The 23,877-nt window shown below is 41.6% G+C and overlaps 1 protein-coding gene across 1 annotated transcript in view; it reads right to left on the bottom strand.

Annotated features, from left to right (window-relative positions):
* ITGA9 (integrin subunit alpha 9) overlaps positions 1–23,877 on the bottom strand; it is a 694,926-nt gene that overhangs the window by 410,299 nt on the left and 260,750 nt on the right. The window contains exons 10-13 of the mRNA XM_089682391.1: positions 23,215–23,320; positions 14,528–14,622; positions 13,854–13,944; positions 1,957–2,002 (exon numbers count right to left, since the gene is read on the bottom strand). Coding sequence (XP_089538517.1) covers positions 1,957–2,002; positions 13,854–13,944; positions 14,528–14,622; positions 23,215–23,320 — 338 coding nt within the window. The remainder of the gene's footprint in view (positions 1–1,956; positions 2,003–13,853; positions 13,945–14,527; positions 14,623–23,214; positions 23,321–23,877) is intronic.

The following is a 23,877-nucleotide window of genomic DNA, read 5'->3' as shown; positions in this document are numbered from 1 at the left end:
GGAAAACTGTGTAACCCATGGTCCAGCAGTGGACTATTCCTGTCTATGAAGCGTGCTTTGAGTGTGCTGACGTCAGGAACAGTCCATTTACAATACTGCTGGCTTGCGGTAGGGCAGGAGCTGAAGGGAAGTGTCTTGTGCAGAATGGATTGGCAGGTCAGGTAAGTATATCCCTCCTAGAACAAAAGGCATAGCCCCACTGCACGGGCAAAAAAACATTTTTAGCCAGAGTTCTGCTATAAGCAAAATGATCTCTGAGATTGCATCTCTAAGAACAGTAAAAAATGCACTTTGACAGCAGCAAAGTAAAGTCAGTTCACCAGATTGTTTGTGTTGATAGGGATTTGTAAATCTTAAGACTGGTTGAAGATAATGACAAAGTTTTGACAGGTAAAGGAGCTCCTACAGTTCTATTTAAAGGTTCGTATTTTTTTTTTGTACAATAACAAACATGTCTATACTTACCTGCTGTGCGCATTGGTTTTGCATAGAACAGCCTGGATCCTCCTCTTCTCGGGTCCCCCGCAGGCTCTCCTGGCTCCTCCTTTCTGTTGGGTGCCCCCATAGCAAGCAGCTTACTATAGGGGCATCCACTGCTTCGTCCCCTCCCCCTTTCTCTCATTGGCTGACTGACTGTGATTAACGGCAGCGAGAGCCAATGGCTCCCGCTTGCTGTCTCAGCCAATGAGGAGGCAGAGACCCGAGACAGCCAAGGCTGTAATGCACATCGTTGGATCTCGATGGGGCTCAGGTAAGTATTGAAGGGGCTGGGGGCACTGCTGTACATGGAAGGTTTTAAAAAATGCATAAAGGTAAAAAACCTTGAGCCTCTACAACCACTTTAAACTGTGTATTTAGTGGTTTGCCTGGAGCTCAAGTTTAAGATCAGTGCTGTAAGTGCAGCCTTCTTAACCTCCCTGGCGGTATGATTATTTCAGATTTTTGGTGCTGAAAGCGGTACCATTATTTTGCATGGAAATATGTAGTTTTTTTTTGTAGGCCTGTAATTTAGGAATAACTCACTGAAATCTGTCCGAACAAGAGTCTAGTAAACATTCCGGGGATGATAAAACTTGAAACACAAAATCATAAATTATAATTTAATAAACAATCATAAAAAATAATAATATAATAATACATTTAATTCAATAATATATTCAAACCAAAAACACTGAAATTTGAAATACAGCGCCAAGTTCGCACATCGCTGAGCAAAGTCACAAAATCGTTTTCAGTGTCTGATGACGAATTTCCGCCACGAATCATTATCACTCAGTTCTGCAAGTGGGTCTGATTTACTATCGCTGTTCTCTAGCTGATCTAAACCCGCTTTTGACCTAAAGGGACACTTTTTGGACGCCATGGACGTTTCTCAGTTTCCAGGCAGAAAGAACAGTCAAAATGCAGGCAGGGCGCCGGACAAAGCACTCGGGACAAAATGTATGTGAAATGGTTTGAAACAGCAATGTATTACTATGTAAAATTCGTTTAGAAAAAAATTTCATTTTTTAAAATTTTCAAATTTGCCGCCCGTACGTCCCAACATCGCAGGGACCGGAACACAGAAGCTGGATGCCGGCATCGGCCGGAGGAAATGCCCGGGGACGCTGCAGGGGACACATCGCGGGAGCGAAGGACAAGGTGAGCGCTGCAGGGACTTCCTGAGCAACGCCGCATGGTAAGCCCGAGTGTAGCTCGGGGTTACCGCTTTTGGTACTGAAACTTTACCCCGAGCTACACTCGGGAATACCGCCGGGGGGGTTAACTGATGAAATTATGCTTTTATGCACATGAATGTTTATAAATCCAAAAATAAGCACATGGAAGACATTTACCAAAGGGAAAATTTTCAACAAAATGTTCCAAGCTTATGCCCACTGAAGTGTTTCTGTGTCACTCTGCAGAAATGTTCTTTTCTATAGACACATTTATAAAATACAGTAAAATTTTCCTTACCTTAGCAGTACAACACTGTCTGACATAAAAGCTCCAATGGTCATATCTGAAAGAAGAGATGATAAGCAATGAGAAATGTCTAATGGTAGCAGATAAATGCTACTTGACCTCAGAATGCTAGTAAGTATCTCATTATTACAGTTAACCACCATAGTACTTTTTCAACCAGGGTGCCTTCAGGTTTCTTCATAGGTGCATTGGCATAATGTCTAATAATTGCCCAAAAATTGTATGCAAGTCATCAGGGGGATGAAGCCTACCTTTTAGTTACACTAAAACACAGGTTTTCATTGTGCACCATTACAACTTTCTAGCCACCAACAACATAAAAAAAAAATGATGTCATCAGTTGATAAGGAGGATGTTGAGTACCTGCACAGTATCTTTGCTTGCCCCTCCCCTACCCCTCTCCATCCGCACTGGGGTCATATTAGCTGAATGAGGGATAGAAACTGAGCTAGAAGAGATACAATAAAATACTAATCAGTACCAGTGTGCAAGGGTGTATTTGCTTTGAAAGAATAAATCACCTCTAATAGGGTGTGAAGGGAAATGTATGTTCCTCGCCCTACATTCTGTTTTTTTTTTATATATACTCCATTTTGCTTCTCTATTTTATATTTTGTCTAGATAATCAAATGTATAGTTGTGTGTGTGTCAGTTACGTGCTATAGAACTGCAGCCACTCATCCTTTAAATCTAGCTTTGCTCAAGGCATGAAAAGTAACCAATTATTTCTTTGTACTAACAACACCTGCTTCTGCTATGATATAGTTAAAAGTTAACCACTTCTGCTCAAAGGGAAAATACCATTGGTTTCTTGTAATTGATTCTAGATCTGTGCGATATGAATTGTTACAGATGTCACGTACATAGCCTTAACAAATTACTCAGTAAAATTCCATTCTATGTTCTCCTGTTACAACTTACCATATATAAGGAGAAAATTGTGAATAAAGAATCAGATTGCTCTCTGGAAGACCTAGCGTGCGTGTGTATTTTTCTTCCTCCCAGAGAGCAGCCTCTTGGATCCAACGGGGGCCTAAACCTGCCAGTGGTCATTAAAGAAAAATCCCTTTCAGGCTGCCCCATATGTGCAGATGTTGCTACATTCTGTAAAACTATTAGTTTAGTTTTTACATTTTGTAATGGGTACCTCAAGATTGTGCATAATTTTTATAGTAATCAAAGGAACTAAATGATACTGCATTCTGTATATGATACTAAATGTAGCACCCTCTAGTGTGCTACTAGAATAGTGTAGTGTATTACAGGCAAAATCATTGTGTTGTGGCTCTATCGCTTCCTCCTGACTCTGGAGGACCATAGAACCTTCCAGAAGTCGGTACGCAGGAAGGGGTGGAGGCCTAATCTGCATATTCACGGAGGGGTAAGGCCAATCTTAGGTTTGGAGGCCCTTGTAGAGTTGTGGACTGAACTATAAATGTGGAAGAGTCAGGCTGACAGAGGAGTTGGGTGGAAGATGGAGCGCTGAGGAGACTGTAAGTGCCTAGGAGGGGTTCCCTAGGTATTGGGGGGGGTGGTCTCCAGGCTGGGTTCGGGCTGGCTCAGGAGGATGCATTCAGAGGAGAGGCATGCATTGGATCAAGGCCTGGAGCAGCAGGGGGCAAAGAGGACAGAGTGAGTACAGCAGCACACTCTGGGATCTACAAGGGAAAAAACTGCCTCATGTAGCAAGCTTTCTAAGGACAGCACTGAGTTCAATCCTTAATCCTTGTCCCGGGAGCTCTTCTGAGAAGCCAGGAGGGCTGGTAGTGCTTCCAGGCTGTAGAACTGGGAGCAGCTCTATAGGGGGAGAGAAGGCATCTCTGCATGCAGGTACGAGGAGCAAAGTGATCTTCGAGGGGCTGCTAGTTCCTCGCCCGTAAAGGACAGCTGCTCCTGATCTGCAATGACTGAAGGCTTTCAGGAAAAGAACAGTCCAGGAACTGCCTTTGTACATAAGAGTGAAGTGTCCCCCTTCCACTGATTCAAGTGAAACTGGGCATTCCATAATCCCCATTTCCCTGTCCAAGTTGAGTTCCCCTAATAAAATAAAACCAAGCCCATGGACTGGTCATTGTCTCTGGATGCAAATTTGTGTGAAAAATTGCCGTGGCCTGACTGTACGGAGAGAGTTTTTGGGATACCCACAACACAGTGGCTCCCACAAGGGTAGCGCTACATAAACATTATTTAGACACATATTTTTTCTATCAATTATTTAATCTTAATAAAGTTATAGGCGTGTTGTGTTTTGCTGTCCATGTGCACTCTCACTTTCGACTGTCTTTCTGTTGCAGCTAGAAGATGCAGAGGAGCAATGAAAGAAATGGATCGCGTGTCTCCCCTAGCACTTACCCTAAAAACAAAAAAAGTTCACGTGTAGGTTACCCTCTTTATATATAGATCTTTTCTATGTTTGGGCTCACATATGTTTATTTCGCTGAGCGAACTATTGGCGCTTTATAAATACTGTATAATAATTTTATAATTCATAGCCTATAATTTTCATGTAATTCTTCAATTTAAAGTGCCTGGTTGATCCTGCCAGTCACCATTCTTCTTTGTTTTAAACTGACCATGCAAAGCACAGAAGCTGATCTGTGCTTACATGGTCAGATTGCATCCTTTGGCTGGCCATTCAGAGGTACAGGACACTGTGCAGACACACAGCATGCCTGTATTGGGCAGTTTGTTCAGCCAACACCCCCCCTCCCTGACCAAACACAGCCTGCCTCTGGCACATACTTCCTCCTAATCACAGTCTGCCTCTTGAACACGCCCATGCTTAAGCAAAGCCTGCGTCTTGCCTGAATAGACTATGGAATACAACCACATTGAGTGTCTGTACAGTGTCCTGTAACCCTGCCACCCACTATCAGAGATGCATGGGCACATGACATAACTTTTTAACCATGTAAAAAAGGTAAGAAACATCATACCTGAAACTAGGCAAAAGCAGTTATGGCACCTGTACAGTTATAACTGTATTAGAAAGTGTCTATGACATTGCAAGTTCAAAACTACTTACAGGCGCATCTCAATAAAATAGAATATCATAAAAAAGTAAATTTATTTCAGTAGTTCAATTCAAAAAGTGAAACTCATAATATATAGATTAATTACACACAGATGATATATTTCAAGTATTTCTTTCTTTTAAATTTGATGATTATGTCTTCCAGCTAGTGAAAACCCAAAATTCAATATCTCAGAAAATTAGAATATTGTGAAAAAGTTCAATATTGCAGACTCTCGATGTCACACTCTAATCAGCTAATTAACGCAAAACACCTGTAAAGGTTTCCTGAGCCTTTAAATGGTTTCTTATGCAGGCCATAGACGGGTCGAAAATCGGCCGATTTTTCGGCCGAAAATAAAATCGGCCGATTTTCGGATCGTTAGTGGGCGATTTGGTCGGCCGTTTTTCGGTATTTTGGCCGTTTTTGTTTTTCGGTAAAGTTGGAAAAAAATCGGCCGATTTTCCGATCGGCCGATTTTCGCGGCAATTAGTGGGCAAATCGGCCGATTTTTTACCGATAAAAAATCTGCGCATGAGCAGTGACCTGCAAGAGGAAGACAAAAAGAAGAAAAAGAAGAAGAGGAAGAGGATGAAGAAGAGGATGAAGAAGAAGAAGAAGAAGAAGAAGAAGAGGATGAGGATGAAGAAGAAGAAGAAGAGGATGAGGATGAAGAAGAGGATGAAGAAGAAGAAGATGAGGATGAAGAAGAAGAGGAAGAAGAGGATGAGGATGATGAAGAAGAGGATGAGGATGAAGAAGAAGAAGAAGAAGAAGAAGAGGATGAGGATGAGGATGAAGAAGAAGAAGAAGAAGTAGGATGAAAATAAGAAGAATTCCAGTCCAGCAAAAAGTGTCTCTGCAGAGAGCTCCGCTATTTCTGACAGTTCTCTGACAGAAACTTGACATTTACAGCGGTTGAAACATTGTATCTATTTGTTTCCGAATAAAAACATCTGTATCCTAAATGGAAACAAATAGATACATTGTTGCAACTTCTATAAATGTCAAGGAACTGTCAAAGAAATAGCAGAGCTCTCTGCAGGGACACTTTTTGCCGGCTCTAGACGGGTAGAAAATCGGCCGATTTTTTTTACCATTGATGGTAACGTCGGCCACTTGAACAACCGATTTTTCGTTTTTTAAAAGAAAAATCTGCAGTTTTTCTCCCCATCTATGGCCTGCATTAGTCTGGTTCAGTAGGTTATACAATCATGGGGAAGACTGCTGACTTGACAGTCGTGTGCTGTATCCAAGCTTATTAATGGAGCGTTGAGTGGAAGGAAAAAGTGTGGTAGAAAAAGGTGCACAAGCAACAGGGATAACCACAGCCTTAAGAGGACTGTGAAGCAAAGGCCATTCAATAATTTGTGGGAGATTCACGGAGTCGACTACAGCTGGTGTCAGTGCTTCAAGAGCCACCACACAGACGTATCCAGGACAAGGGCTACAACTTTCGCATTCCTTGTGTCAAGCCACTCCTGAACCTGAGACAATGTCAGAAGCGTCTTACTTAGGCTAGGGAGAAAAAGGACTGGATTGTTGCTCAGTATTCCAAAGTCCTCTTCTCGGATGAAAGTAAATTTAGCATTTCATTTGGAAATCAAGGTCCCAGAGTCTGGAGGAAGAGTGAAAAGGCACAGAATCAAGTTGCATGAGGTCCACTGTGGATCTGGCCAGATTTGGGGAGCCATGTCATCTGCTGTTGTTGGTGCACTATGTTTTATCACGTCCAAAGGCAGTGCAGCCCTCTACAAGGAAGTTCTGGAGCACTTCATGCTTCCCTCTGCTGACCAGCTTTATGGAGATGTTGATTTCATTTTCTAGCAGGACTTGGTACCTGCCAACAGTGCCGAAAGTACCAATACCTGGTTTAATGATCATGGTATCACTGTGCTTGACTGGCCAGCAAGTTCAACTGACCTAAACTCCATAGAGAATTTGTGGGGAATTGTCAATAAGAAGATGAGAGACATCAGACCCAACAATGCAGATGAGCTGAAGGCTGCTATCAAAGAAACCTGGGCTTCCATAACACCGTAGTAGTGCCACAGGCTGATTGACTCCATGCCACGTCACATTGATGCAGTAATTCATGCAAAAGGAGCCCCGACCAAGTATTGATAGCATGCTATATTGTACATGGACATACTTTTTAGTAAGCCAACATTTCTGTATTAAAAATCCTTATGTAATATTTTAATTTTCAGATTTTTGGGTTTTTACTAGTTGTAAGCCATAATCATCAAAATTAAAAAAAAGAAATGCTTAAAATATATCATTTTGTGTGTAATGAATCTATATCATTTAAAAGTTTTACTTTTTTAATTGAATTACTGAAATACATTTACTTTTTGATGATATTCTAATTTATCGAGATGCACCTGTAAGCTGCTAAATTAAACACACTTCTAGTAGAAGCTTTTGCTAGCAAAAGATAGAATATATAGTTGCAGGTAGATTTTTGGGTGGAAGAGACTTTGGACAATATAGGACTGATTTGCAAAAGTCAAATAGACTGTTCACTTTGCAAGGGAATTTTCCTTTAGCTTGAATGAGTTGAAGCTGTGCCTACACCCAATATCCAATAAAGTGCAAGCAAAAATACAATGCTTCTATTTACCTTGCACATGATTGGGTATTCTTTGCAAAGTGTATGTTTACCATAATCGGGGCAGCCCAGTGGCTAAATGGTTAGCACTTATACCTGGCAGTACTCGGGTGGCTGGTTTGAAACCCAACCACGGCACCACCTGCCTGGAGTTAGCATGTTCTCCCTGGGCCTGCGTGGGTTTCATCCAGGTATTCCTTGTTTCCTCCCCCACTACAAAAACATGCTGCTAGGTTAATTGGATCCTGTCTAAACTGGCCCTGGTATGTGTATGTATGAATGTGAGTTAGGGACCTTAGATTGTATACCCCTTGAGGGTTAGGGACTGATGTGAACGTACAATATGTATGTAATTCAATGCGTAAATTGACGGCGCTATATAAGTACCTGTAATTATTATTATTATACAGTATTTATATAGCGCCAAAAGGTTTGCTCAGCGCTGTACAATATAGTGGGGGACAGAACATGAGACAATACAGTAACAAAACAATACACGAGGGGTTCAAGGGCCCTGCTCTTTCGAGATTACAATCTAGGAGTAATTATAATAATATTCACCAAGCTAAGGGAAATTTCTTTTGCAAAGTGAACAGCCTATTTGCCTTTTGTAATTCAACCCCTATGTCTCCTAGATTGTACGCTCGAAAGAGCAGGGGCCTTGAACCCCTCGTGTTTTGTTTTGTTACTGTATTGTCTCATGTTCTGTCCCCCACTATAATGTACAGCGCTGAGCAGGGGCGGACTGACAACTCATGGGCCGGCCCCCGGGCAATAGGGGATCATGGGGCCCCTATGTCCTTGCCCAAACTCAAAAAATCCTATGCAAAAGGTACCAGGGGCATCTCATGGGTCCCCTACTGACCCCGGGCACTCAGGCAGTGCTCGAGTTTCCAAATGGTCAGTCCGCCCCTGGCGCTGAGCAAACCTTTTAGCGCTATATAAATACTGTATAATAATAATAATAATGTCTCTTCTGGCCATAAAAAATGTCCTCTTTCTTTTAGGACTTGTTTTTGCACACTGCCTGTCGCCATTAGCAGTGCAGTATAAACTCCCTGCACATGTAAGAAACATCAACGTACACATGTGAATCTGGCTTTACGCGGAGCAAAGCTATATAGAGTTATAAAGGGGTAGGTCTATGGTGTGGAACTTCACCTCCTTTGTCAATCCAGCCCAGTCCAAGTGGCTGGCATTCTGCATACATATACTTAGAAGACATGTGTATACTTTATTAGATATTAACACCTTTTTAGTAAATACCCTTTCTTAAAACAGACACCAGTTATTTGTAAATAATTTGTGATAAGAGTTTTTCTGCTATTGTAATGGAGTTGCTAACTAATCATTTATTCTTGGTGCAGGTCAGCAAGTCAGGAGAAGCATTCTTGTGTGGCACAGCTTATAAATAACAGGGAGTAATGGAAAGTTTCCAGGCTCTTCTAATAGCCGAGAGTAGATGCCTTTGTGACATCTGTATATAACACTGCTTAAACACTTTACACTGGGTCAAATTAATGGAATGCCTAAAAACTGCACAACACAAGTATAAAAAAATGTAAAAGAGCTTGGTGGTGATGCATTACAACCTTTGACAGCAGCATTTCAACAAGCTTTGATGTCCAATACAAAAAAAAATATAATTAGTAACAGGACAGCTCCATTAATATCTGTCCACCTATAATGAATGTCTGTCACTGCCAATAAAATACCATCAGAAGGCTATAGTATTTGATTTCTTTTCAATAAAAGAGAATTAGCTAAGCTTTGTTTGTGCATACTGTGTCTTATCATGGTTTGTCTTTGTTTATTCCTTTGTTTCTTTTAGCCATACAATCAAAATGGAAATTGCTAAGTCCATATTTAAAATCATTGTTCTTACTTTAAAGTGTACCTAAAAGGCATACCTCTTTTCGTTTTTGCATAAACAGTGTCATTTGTATGTCATCTGTGTCCCAAAGGGAGATTTCCATTCATTTCCTGTCCCATACCTGGTTCACCAGAACTAGTGTCACCATTAGAAGGTTCACCCTCTGTTTCGATATCAACCCATAACTTGTGACTTTCTTTTACTTTCACTTTCAAATATAATCAAAAACAGGACAAATAAAGAGGGTGAATCTCCCTACCAGTGACATAGACTGCCATAAAAACTGGTGTGCTAATCCTTCGCCTCGTCCAAACCAAACAAAAAAAGTGTTGCCTTTAGTTACACTTTAACTACATGCCGACCGCAGATAGCCGAATGACGGCTACACTGCGGACGGCCAGTTCTGGGTGGGCGTCATACGACGACCTCCCAGAACGTGCTCTCCTGTGCGCCCGGTGATCTCCGTGAACGCTGTGTCCTACGGACACAGCTGATCACGTGATGTGGTAAAAGGCCAATCACAGCGTTCTTTTACCACGTGATCCAATGACATGCTGATCACAGGGAAATGCAATTGCCGGTTCTCGGCAGCACTTTCCTCACGCTGTCAGATCGTGAGGAAAGTACTGCCGAGAACCGGCAGTTGTTAGAGCGGGGATCGGCACCGATCATCAGGGCACTGACGATCAGTGCCCTGATGATCGGTGCCCAGCAGTGCCACCCACAAGTTCCGCCAACCTGTGCCCAGCAGTGTGCCCACTAGCTCCGCCCACCTGTGCCCAGAAGTGCCACCTACCTGTGCCCAGCAGTGTCACCCACCTGTGCCTACTAGTGCCACCCACCTGTGCCCACCAGTGCCACCCACCAGTGCCCATCAGTGCAGCCCAGCAGTGCCACCAGTTAGTGCCCAGCGGTTGTGCCAGTCAGTGCTGCCAGTCAGTGCCCAGCAATGCCACCAGTCAGTGCCCAGCAGTGATGCCAGTCAGTGCTGTCTATCAGTACCCATCAATGTCGCCTATCAGTGCCGCCTATTAGTGTCGCATATCAGTGCCGCCTATCCATGACACCTCATTAGTGCTGCCTATCAGTGCCGCCTATCCGTGACACCTCATTAGTGCTGCCTATCAGTGCCCTTCAGTGCTGCCTATCAGTGCCACCTATCAGTGCCCATCAGTGCCACCTCATCAATGCACATCAGTGAAGGAGAAAAATGACCTGTTTGAAAAATGTTATAATAGAAACAAAGAAACTTTTTTTATTTTTTTCACATTTTTTGCACTTTTTTTGTTTATAGCGCAAAAAGTAAAGTGCCCAGTGGTGATTAAATACCACCAAAAGAAAGCTCTATTTGTGAGAAAAAAATTATAAAAATTTCATATGGGTACAATCTTGCATGACAGCACAATTGTCAATCAAAGTGCAACAGCGCTGAAAGCTGAAAATTGGCCTGGTAAAGAAGGGGGTATAAGTGCCCGGTAGGTAAGTGGTTAAAAGAGAAGTACAGGGTTTAAAAAAAAAAAAACTTACCTAGGTTGATGAAGCGTTGATCCAATGCTGCATCTGTCCCCTACCGATTCTCCACTGAGAACTGAGCTGCTAACTCAATTCTCCTCTCTGCTCTGATTCTGGTCAGTCACTAGCTCAACTCCTCCAGTGGCTGGCTCAGTCTCCTAGAGGCTGAGCCAGCTGCCAGTTAGGCATCTGGGTGGATCCCAACCATATTGTCGGGATCTTTCTAGAGCCTGGACCAGCTCTGTGAAGCAGAACAAACTGCACTCCTGTTATCCACAGGACAGGTAGGGCCAAAATAAATTTGGCCATACTTCTCCATTAAGTAGAAGGCAAATCTCCACAAAGTCTCCTAAACCAAATTACCACTAAGGTCTACATTATTACTGCCATCTAGCCACACAGGACTTACTTATACAAAAAACGCTGGTAAATTTCTTTAGTTTAATCTAGTAATAAAAGTCACATGACCACAAATCCCTTTCTCTCTTTCCTTGCTGTTGGGGTAGTGGACAGGATCCTATAATGCTAAGACATGGAGGGAGTGGCAGAGCGGTTAGTATATTGTCTGCTGACCGACAATGCCTTTTTTTACAATGGATGCAGTGACGAGATGACATCACCACATGGCCGAGTAGCTGAATGATGGTTATAGAATTGCAGGGCCAACACTTTATCACTATGAAGGGGTAATCTGGCATTGCCAGCCTGATGCAGGAAATGAGACTTCAGCAGCATTACTGACGGGTTCAATCGGTACAAACTTAGAAATGGATGTGAGAATACAAATAGGAAGTATACTAATAAAATAAAGAAAGCTTAACCCCTTTGCACCGGTGCCTCCCGGCCCTTTAAGAGTTTCAGAAGCCAGGAGGCGGGCAGTGATTCGCCGTCACATGATCGGTAAAGGGTCCCGATCGATAGGGGAGATCGGGACCTTTCCGTGAGTCATGGACACATGTGCTGGGAGCATGCAGGGCACATATGTATTTTCTAATGGCACACAAATATGCAGCATTAAGCACCATTTTTTAAGCTTAAGACACTGAGCACAACAAAATAAACATTTGCCAGTAAACTATTTGTTAAAATAATTGCCCCAGCACTTTCAGTTTATAAACTTCAATGTTTCAGGTTCCTGCTCTCTCACTGCTGCTTTTCTAAACTTTCGGTCTTCACTGAAAAGAGTTGGACAGTGAAGTTTCAAGCCAGTTTGTTAGCTTGAATAAGGAAGGAGGCAGGAGAAGGTCTGAGCAGGGGATGACTTGCCATCCTAGGCTAATCAACTGTGTGTTTCTATTGATTCACACAGTGTAAGGAGACACGGCTCTCTCAGTGCTGTTTCGGTGAGCTTCAAGTCTTCACAGGAAAGATGTAACAGTGTACATCGCAGTCTCTAGTCAGTCTGTTAATTTGAGTGTAGTACCCTCTAGTGTGCTACTAGAATACTGTAGTGTATCATAGGTAAAATCATTGTGTTTGTAATTGTGTGAGTCTGATTTAGGTCGGGTTATTGCAGGTCAGCTGGATGACTCAACAGGTTGTGGCTCTATCGCCTCCTCCTGACTCTGGAGGAACATAGAATCTTCCAGAAGTTGGTAAGCAGGAAGGGGTGAAGAACTAATCTGCATGTTCATGGGACTCTGACCAATCCCATGTTTGGAGGCCCTGGTAGAATGGTGGACTGGCCCATACTATAAATATGGCAGAGTCAGACTGACAGAGGAATCAGGTGGAAGATGGAGTACTGAGGAGACTGTCGATGCCTGGGAGGGATCCCCTGAGTCTGGGGGGCTGGGCTTGGGCTGGCTTAGGAGGAAACATTTAGCAGTGAAGCGTGAATGGGATCGAGACCTGGAGCAGCAGGGAGCAAAGAGGACAGAGTGAGTACAGCAGCACTCTCTGGGATCTACAAGGGGAAGGACTGCCACACATAAGTTTTCTAAAGACAGCACTGGGCTCAATCCTTTATCCTTGTCCTGGGACATCTTCCAAGAAGCCAGGAGGGCTTCATTGATTCAAGCCAACTGGGCATCCCATAATCCCTATTCCCCTATCCAAGTTGATTTCTGCTAATAAAACAAAAAAACCAAGCCCATGATCTGGTTGCTGTCTCTTGGATGCAAGTCTGAGAAATACCTGCTGCCTGGCTGTGGGGAGAGAAACTTAGGGGTACTCACAACACAGCGGCCCCCACGAGGGTAGCACTACATGAAGAATGGAGGGGGGGGGAAGAGACAAGAGCAGGGGAGTGCCTTGTCTCTGAGGCTATAGAGTGGTGTGTTTTTATTGATGCACATAGGGTAGGGAGACACAGTTCTCTCAGTGCTGCTTCCCTGAACATGCAATTTTCACAAGAAAGAGCTAACAGTGGACCATGTACTTTCCACCCGGCTTGGTAAAGGGAGCAAGTGAGTGCCTCGCAATCTTACAGGGCTGTGCATTCCTATTGATGCACACAGTACAGGAAGACACAAATCTAGTCCTTGTATACAAGGATGGCTTCATAGGATGCTGCAGCGAAAGGAGCCACCCTGAAACAGGAAACCTGGGGCATTAGTCATAGCACAAGCGTAAATAGGAACGCAGGCAAGGGTTAAAAAAATAAAGAAGCTGCATACTCAGTACATTTTTCAATCAGTTGCAGAAAGTGCCTAAAACTGAGGGTTTAATATGACTTCAATGTTTGTTTGAGGAGCTTCTGTCTTTGTCCTGGAGTTCTACTGTAGCCTAGAGTTTATTATTACATATTCTGTCATAGCTATTTAGGCTGTTTTTGAAGGTCTCTGCATCTAATTTGCATTGACTCTCTGTACTAGACCAATTTGCTAGGAAAGAAATTATATAAACATTTCACATTGTTGGCATGTTCCCAACTTACCTATATAGCCATTCTTGTCCATGTCAATACCTCCAGAAATTGACTGTCCAAACATTCTTAAAGCTGGATTAATTGTTCTTCCAGATATTCTCTGAAAAAGCAGGGGACGCAAAGAATGTGAATGACAAGGACACATCAGAAGCAGAGTTGACTTTTTTACCCAGATCAACCAAATAGATTCTAAAAGTATTTTTCTATGGCAGAATAGAAAAATAAAACAAAGTACATATCTGTACCATATTTAAAGGAGAAGTACAGCCAAGACTGTTGGATATGTTTATACTTCTTATATAAGTCACAGGAACGCAGTCCATTCTGCACTCCTGTGACCCGTTTTCAACCAACAGAAAACTGGCAATAAAAAAAAACTGGAAAATATTTCTAACCCTTCCCCACCTCTATCCAAAACCAAAGAGAAAACATTTGGCTTGACATGCACTTAAATCCTACAAAATATAACATTACAAATGTATGTTCACTTTTGATAATAATATAGACAAGTTTTTATCAATAATGGGAAAAATGGTTAAAACTTAATGTATTACAAAAGAATAATAGATTATCCAAATATCAAATAATTATTAAATTTTAATCATATATTTTTTATTATTATCAAATAATTAAACAAAGCATTACTGTAAACATCACTTCAGAAGATAAAGCAAAAGATGTACCATTGAATACTGGGGTACAACTCCATTTGCATCGCCATGATATATGTAAACAGCACCCACAAAGTCATCTTCTTTTGGTGCTCCAATTGCAACATCTGATTAAAACAAAAAGTCAATAATACGTTATAGGAGTATTATTTTTGTTTCTTTACTTTAGAACAATGGTTAACTATGGCATTTATTCCTTGGACTAATCACAATTAAACCTTTTTTTCTGAACTTATATCGCTGTCAAACATTTAATTGGCACTGAAGCTGAATGGTCTTGCCATGTAGAGTGGAATTTATCTGTCCTATGTTAAGACAATGAGCTCAACACTCTCTTCACACTGAGATATCTATTTGTGAAATTGTGTTGATTGAGCCCATGAAAGAAGCCGACGGTAGAGATAAAAAAAAAAAAAGCTTTAAGTGCTTGTGTCGAGCTTCTACTTACAAGCTCTCAGAAACCGATATAAAATGCTTATCTAATTCCACTGGTGGACAGAAGCTACAAAAGAGCAGATGATTCCAAACGGATGGAAAAAGAAGGACAAGCAATCGCAAACAATTGTAACGTGGTCATAATCTAACCAACAATTTTGCCATTTTGTGTATATGCTACAACAATTGTTTCAAGCTGGTCCATACAGACCAGCAGAGCTTAGCTGCGGATCTAGGCTCATCTCTAGTTCTCTAGCCTTGACAACATCCATAAGAAGAAAAGGGAACATTTCATTTTTTTCTCTTTATTCAAAATTAATGCAGGGTACAAGATACAGATTTTGATGCTTTTACCTCTGTACTCAGCTCCTTGTCAAAGAGTACATAATGAAGGAAGCATCTGTATGTAACCACTTGCTGTCCAGAGCAATTTCTTTATTTTTTTCAAATGCTTTTTAAAATAAGCATTTTTTTTGCTAGAAACCTACTTAGAACCCCCAAACATTATATATTTTATGAACGCAGAACCCCCAAAGAATAAAATGATGGCTTGTGCAATTTTTATGTGGCACTATTATTGCACAGTCATTTATCAAACGCATATTTTCAGGAATAAATACACTAAAATGAATTTTAGTGCCTACAAACACAGTATAGTACACCATTTTTTGGTAGACTTTAAAAGATGGGATTGCATCACGTAAATACATGCCAAATAGGTCAAGAATTAAAATTGCGCACACCTGTGAAAAGGCAACAAACCATGGTAATTTTTCATAGATGAGGCTTTAAAAACCTTTACAGGTTATGAGTTTAGAAGTTACTGTGAATTATACCTCTAGAATTGATGTTCTCATTCCAATGCTCATGGCCATACCGCATGTGTAGTGCAATCACAGTTTACATACATATGCTGGACCTACATGCATGTTTGCATTTTTGTTTATTTGTGTCAGGGCTCCGGGTATGACCAGAGGTGTGTGGACTGACACAGGGAAACGCAGGCTTCAGATATAGTATAAACAATATAATTTATTTAAGACTAAACAATACATAAATGCAGTGCAAGACTAAACATAAACACAGTGCAAACAAACCCCCAACAGATAACAAAAGAACAATACTAAGCGAAGTTGGGCAGGCCGGGTAGGTAGCAATCAGGCAGACAAGGTACCAAAGGAGCAGACTGGAGAGTGGTCAGGAATAGCAGAGGTCAGGACAGGCGGAGTTCAATCAGAGTCAGGGATCAAGCAGGATCAGACAGGAAGCCGACAGGATGCAGGTACAGGGGCTCTTGGGAAAACATACACCAAGGCCCTGATTGCAAGTCTGGCCATTCCTTATATGCACCTCCTGCAATCAGCCTCAGGTGTTTTGGCTGACTGCAGGAGTGAGCCTCTGGTTGCTGAGAGCACCCGCTGGCCAGTCCTGGTTCTGCAACCCACAAGGCAGGTGAGTCCCACCACTATTGGCGAGTCCATTCCTGACAATTTGCAGGGGAGGTTCTTTTACAGGTTTCTATTATTCTTATTTATTTTATTAAAATGTACTTTTTACACTTTATTTATGTTGTTGCTATCACACGCAATAGCATGGCCAGGTGACCAGTACACTTTATGGAGACATCTGGGGTCTTTTAGACCCCCCCATGTCTCCCCTGCTATCTACTGCAGCTAATCAAGTACAGATCCTGCATGATTAGCTGAATCCTAGGCTACAGTAGCTAGGAAACTGGAGAAGACTAAATCATCATCGCATCTGGGTTCATAAATCACTGAGGATTGGAATCATGCATGTTCCTTTATCTCCTCTGTTGCTAACTATTCCGGTCATTTTACCACGGTCCCGCGCTCCCAGGAGGAAAGGCTGTAAAAAGAATGATAGCAACCTGATGACTACACCTGCAGCCAAAAGCGTGTTTTAACTTCAGTTCCAGGATGTTTTAAAATGTCCTAAAGATGTGATGTGGTTATGGTGTATGTGTTAGTAAAATGTGGTTGGTGGTTAAAGTGTTATGTACTAGTATAATTTATATTGTAGTATGCTAAGCATCATCCTGCATGCTGTGTGAAATATCTGCTTTCCAGCCACCTGCAGTGAATTCTCCCAACAGCTAGTATGTCACTATGGAATGTATTCCAACAACTTCAGGCAGTGGAGGAAGCAGGATTTCTACCCATCTGACCAATCGAATACTTGAAGCAGCTGGGGAGCAGCAAACAGACTGCATTTTACAAATGGGCCCCTGAAAAGGTAATCTTCTTCTGTTACAGTTATCATTTTATATACAAAGTGACCCTAACAGGGTCACTTTAAATGCTTACATAAAAGTAGGTGGACTGGTGGGCAATGTTGTAGATGTGTAGCTTCTTATGTAACTTTCCATCGCTTGGCATCCTACATAACCAATTCCATTCAAAAGCGAGGTTCAAATTTAACTGGGGACTTTAACCACTTCCCGACCGGCCGTTGTGTATAAAGGGCCGGACGGTGGCAGTGCAGGGTCGGGTGATGGTTTATAAATGGCCTCCCCGCACCCTGCTTGTGCGCGCTCCCTGGAAGTGTGCAGCACCGCGATCCGGTGCCCGCTGTGTCCTCCGGACACAATGAAACACCGATCGTCGGATGGGACCTCTGTACGAGGTCCCGATCATGTGATCACTGACTGGCCAATCAGTGATCACATGCAAAGTAGTAAGCAAGATGTCACTTGTGACATCATTGCTTACTACGTGTGAAATCTGTGAATGATCAGAGGTCACATGGTACAAGGCTATTCACAACAGCCTTGTACCATGTGACAAGCTGTGACCAATCACAGCTCACTCAGTACTTCTCAATGACTGCAAGAATGCAGACAGAGAGAAAGAGAAATGATTGCTTTTACATCCTATATGGGTATAAAAGCAATCAGTGTAAAAAAAAAAAAACTTCATCACCCCCCCCCCACAAGTAGTACACTGTACTGCTAGGGTGACAGTATGTAAAAAAAATAAAATAAATTACAAATAATAATATAAAAAATTAAATAAAAATGTAAAAAAAAATGTTTAAAAATTATAATTTTTGGTTATAAATTAATTTGGATTTTCTTTTTTTACTAAAAAGATAACGGAATAAATTTTGGCCAAGATTTATGATGAAATATTTCTTATTTGCAAAATTTTATTAAAAAAAACATTTTTTAAAAAATTTTTTGGACTTTTCATTTACAAAGCAAAAAAAAATAAAAATCCCAGTGGTGAATAAATACCAACCAAAATAAAGCTTTATCTGTCTCAAAAAAATGGTAAAAAATTAATTTGGGTACAGTGTTGCATGACCGTGCAATTGTCATTCAAAGTGTGATAGCGCTGAAAGCTGAAAATTGCCCTGGTCAGGAAGGGGGTAAAAGTGTCCGGACTGGAAGTGGTTAAGAAATGTTTTAATACTGTAATTTTTTTTTATTTAGGGGTGTTCCTGAATTCAAGGCAGGTGACTTTCAAAATCACCAAAATTACTGACAAAATGGACTGGGGTTGACTGATGATATACATAAAGCAGAGATGAAATCTGCTCTGTGCCGGGTCTCTCTGCAGCAATAGATCACTTTTATATTGATCTATTAGAAGTGATCACTATTATAGTTAGTTATTAGACGCGATCTGTTACTCCACCGCTGTATGAGAAGTCCCCCATGAAAAAAGTATATATATTCTAAAAAATAAATTAAAATATCCTTTCAAAAACAAATCCATAGATCCCAGCAATAAAATTGCATCTAGTTGACATTTGCATTCACTGCACAGGTATCAAAATGCTCACATAGGTGAACGCAATACCCTAAGAAAAAGCACATATGTTCACTTTGAGTTTTACCAGTTCCGATACATTTAATAAAATTCACACTAATGTAATATAATTTTAATCAACAGACGTTGTTCAATATATTTTGTGGTAAATATAGGGATGTACAATTTTTGTAAATTTTGCAATAGGAAAAATTAAAGAAAATATGTTTTTTGATTTTTATGCCCCCAAAAAACAAGGAAATAAAAACATTTGAATCCAAATTTACTAGAAAATTATATACCTATCTGTCCTGAAAAAAATGATGTATAATACACTAAGGTAGACTAAAAACCCTAAAAGCTATAATGAACCAAAAACAAACCATAAAAACAGCTGCTCATAGATGAGTAGAAAACTGAACGTTCTGTCAATCAAAAAACGAAAAAGAGCTCATATGATTGTGCCATCATTTGTTTAATTTTTCTAAAAAAAAACAACCCAGCATGTTGGATCAGACACTCTGGATTGTGACATGGAAATCGCATATTACAGCTGGAATAATAATGATGCGAAAAACAAACAATTTGACAATCAACACAAATTTTCTTCGGTTTTCGACTTATCTATGTCCTGCTTAACTCAAGAGGATCTAAGGATGAAAACAGTTTAGGGACTAAAGCAGTTAATATAATAGTATTCAATAAGGGTTCATTCACACGGGCAACTACACACAATGTCCATTCAAGCCGCAGAAATCTGTAGATTCTTGCGACTGGAAATTGAAGCGTATATAATCACCCATGAGAATGGACCCTGAAACCCAAATTCAGGCAATTATTTTTTTTTGTCTTTGGACAGTGAACGGTTGGAACCTCTATCATTTTTTTTTCTATCACTGTGGCACAAAAAAAGGAAAACATACTTCAGGATACTTCAAAAATACATATTTCATGGAATGCAGATGTAATTTTCTGTCCTGGCCATTTCTTGCCCTGATGTTACAAGGACAGGAAGCAAGAGAAAATCTCCCCAATGGGGTCACAGACATAACCATAACACTGCCAGGGATGGTAGAGCACATACTTATAAATATATACACACACATACATGCATACACTTATACTGTATATATGTTGCACCCTCCTATTTTAGCTAAGGGAGCTACACCTTGATGGCTAGAGAGGAGCCGATTAGCAGCTCAGGTGAGATAGTCAGAGGGTTCAAATTCTGGCCAGGACTGACAGACTCTGCAGGTCAGCCCCTCTGAAATTTCCACTTGCTCTGAGGCTTACAGAGGAGGGCCTTAGAGGCAGTGGGTGGATCTGAGGAGTGGTTGGCTGCACGTTTGAGGGACCCCAGCCAATCCCCCAACAGGATGCTTGGCAGGGGGCTGGACAACCTTAAAAGTGTTGGAGCCTACTCAGTAGCAGTATGGTGGTGGGAGAAGAGTGAGAAGCAGGAGGATGTGAGGCTAGAGGAGGAAGGCTGCCAGGAGGCCTAGTGGGATGGGGCCTGTTTGCAAACCTGGAGCTGGAAAGGAGGAAAACTCAGGACTCCCTGGCCTCCAAAGAAAGGGCCACCTGTATGGCAGGAAAGGAACAGCCCAGTTGATAGACCTGGTAGCAGCAGCCGTTCTGCAAGCAGTACATGAGAGGATCTAAGAATACACCTGCACCCCCTGGGTGGATAGGGGAAAGAGCACTCTTGTGGGAAACCAGATTAGGCCTCTGCTAGTGACTGTGCACCTTATTTAAGGGAACAGGAGCCAGATCCTGTGCTCAGGAAGAAAATCTTCAGATTTCTGGGTGAAGGGGAGTTCATCTAGAGCAGTGGTTCTTAACCTGGGTTCGATCGAACCCCAGGGGTTTGGTGAGTCAGTCTTGCGGGTTCGGCGGAGGTGAAGACCCACACCCGACTCATATGATTCGTGATGACATGCCCCGCTTGTCCATCATTGGCTGCAGGTGGTCACGCAACATCGCTTAGCCCAGTGGTCGGCAAGCCGTGGCTCTTTACACGCTTTAATGCGGCTCTTGTGTGCCGGGCGCCCGCTCCCCTCCCTCCTCTCGGGCGGCAGGGACTCTGCAGCGTGATCCAAAAAAAAAAACAGCCAGGGCAGCGCGCTCAAATGCAATGATTGGCCAGTCTCGCTGCCACTCACATCCTGATAGCCAGTGATTGGCTGTCAGGATGTGTGTAGGTGGGGCAGCGTGACGAACGTGAGAGGAGCTAGGCTCCTCTCACAGTCCGCCCTGAAGACCGGAACGGCGCGGGAATACGGCGAGAGGAACGCGCGGAGCAAAGGTAAGTGAATTGACACAGGGGGAACTTGGCTTACTACTTGCTACTTACTTACTACTACTATATGAGGGATGAATTACAATGGGGGATGAATTACTATATGGGGGATGAATTACTATGGGGGATGAATTACTATATGGGGGATGAATTACTATATGGGGGATGAATTACTATGGGGGATGAATTACTATATGGGGGATGAATTACTATAGGGGGGATGAATTACTATAGGGGGGATGAATTATTATATGGGGGATGAATTACTATATGGGGGATGAATTACTATGGGGGATGAATTACTATGGGGGATGAATTACTATGGGGGATGAATTACTATATGGGGGATGAATTACTATGGGGGATGAATTACTATATGGGGGATGAATTACTATGGGGGATGAATTACTATATGGGGGATGAATTACTATATGGGGGATGAATTACTATATGGGGGATGAATTACTATATGGGGGATGCTGGACATTTCGAGGATGCTGGACATAAAGACGAAGAAAAGGAACAGACTTTGTTGCGAAAATGACATGAGAGTGGCACTTGCCAAGGTAATGCCGCGCATTTCTGAACTGGCCTCTGAAAGACAACAGCAGAAGTCACACTGATTTGCGGTAAATATTCATTATTTTGTTTTTGTGTGAAAATCATGTTTTAATGGTTTTGTTCTTTGTTCTTAATGGTTTTGTTCATTTTGTGCACCTATGTATAAATATATACCTATGTTTTGAATTTTAAAAATCATATTTTATTTTTCCAATTAGGAAGGGCTCGGTGAATGCGCATATGAAACTGGTGGGGTTCAGTACCTCCAAAAAGGTTAAGAACCACTGATCTAGAGTCTGGGGTAGTACAACTGTAGCTGCTGGCTAGCACTTCAACAGAGACTGTCTGTCTGAGAGAAGAAGCTGTGAATAGTTCAGGAAGTTGTCCTTAGACTTCACTTCCCTTGGGCACCCTATACGACCCTAAACCCTATCCAAGTTTAATCTCCTCAATAAAACAACAAAACCAATGCTCAAGGCATGATTTCTGTCTGTGGATGAAAGCTGTGTGGAAAATGCTAACTGACTGTCTGTCCAGGACTATATGGGGACCCAAAATTCAACAGCAACCCGTAAGAGGGTTGAGCAACATATATATAGTATATAAAAAGAGAAATATGGAAAAATATAAAAATGTGTTACTATTTCTATAAAAGATAGCTGGAAAATATCAGCTATCAATGATCCAAATACTTTACTGGTTTCTTAACCTCCCAGCGGTATGATTATTTCAGATTTTTGGTGCTGAAAGCGGTACCATTATTTTGCATGGAAATATGTAGTTTTTTATTGTAGGCTGTAATTTTTAGGAATAACTCACTGAAATCTGTCTGAACAAGAGTCTATTAAACATCCCGGGTAGGATAAAATTTGAAACACGAAATCATAAATTATAATTGAAAAAATAATCATAAAAATAATAATATAATAATAATACATTTAATTCAATAATATAATCAAACCAAAAACACTGAAATTTGAAATAGAGCGCCAAGTTCGCACATCACTGAGCAAAGTCGCAGAATCGTTTCCAGTGTCTGATGACGAATTTCCCCCACGAATCATTATCACTAAATTCTGCAAGTGGTTCTGATTTACTATCGCTGTTCTCTAGCCGGTCTAAAACCGCTTTTGACCTAAAGGGACGCTTTTTGGACGCCATGGACTTTTCTCAGTTTCCAGGCAGAAAGAACAGACAAAATGCAGACAGGGGACAGGACAAAGCAGTAGGGACAAAATGTATGTGAAATGGGTTGAAACAGCAATGTTTTACTATGTAAAATTTGTTTGGAAAAAAATGACATTTTTTTAAATTTTCAAATTTTCCGCCGCCGCCGCAACCCGTACGTCCCGACGTCACAGGGACCGGAACACAGAAGCGGGATGCCGGCATCGGCCGGAGGAGATGGCCGGGGACGCTGCAGGGGACACATCGCGGGAGCGAAGGACAAGCTAAGCTCTGCAGGGACTCCCTATGCAGCGCCGCATGGTAAGCCTGAGTGTAGCTCGGGGTTACTGCTCTTGGTACTGACATTTTACCCCGAGCTACACTCGGGAATACCGCCAGGGAGGTTAATACAAGATTTTTTTCTTCACAAATGAACAATACGCATACATAAATACTTTCATACTGACCTGAGTAACCATCATCATCAACATCCCCAAGGTTAGCCATGGTTTCCCCAAAGTGTGCATTGTACGCATTGTCACCATTCAACACAATTTGCTCTTCCATTACTGCCTAGCAAACAGGAAACATAAAAATGCTTTAGAATACACAGCAGAAGAGAAGCAGTTAATAGATGGATATCCCGCTGGATGATTGCTTGGCTTCACAATCTATTCAGGAAACACCTGAACAGAGATTACACTTCCTACCTAAAGAGACACAACACTGCTTTCAGTATATACAGACACATTTATCTCCACATGGCAGTGACGGTGCTTTTGAAACTGATTACAATAAGCAACATAAAGGTGACATTCATACTGACTACAAAGGGAACATACAGTATATTACCGCACAGCTTGATGTGCTGAATTCAAAACTAACGGATATTTGTTAATTCATTTATGATGGCGGGATGGCAATCTCCAGCTCAGAATCTGCAAATGAACTCACACAACTACAGCAGACACACTGTAGCTTTGATTGTTTTTCAGCCTTTTTAGGGTAGAGGCAGGTTAAAAAATGATTATATTGCAGCTTACCAGTCCTTTTATGTGGTCGCTGAATTCGTTTTCTATTTTCAGGCTTTTTTTATGTTCACCTGGTTATCCTACCAGTAACACATTTTC

Source organism: Staurois parvus, unplaced genomic scaffold (assembly GCF_062004578.1).
Source record: "Staurois parvus isolate SC_StPar_1 unplaced genomic scaffold, SC_StPar_1.0 ptg000288l, whole genome shotgun sequence".
Taxonomy (NCBI): Eukaryota; Metazoa; Chordata; class Amphibia; order Anura; family Ranidae; genus Staurois; species Staurois parvus.
Note: the sequence above shows the minus strand (reverse complement) of the source record. Positions and strands in the feature narration are given on the sequence as shown.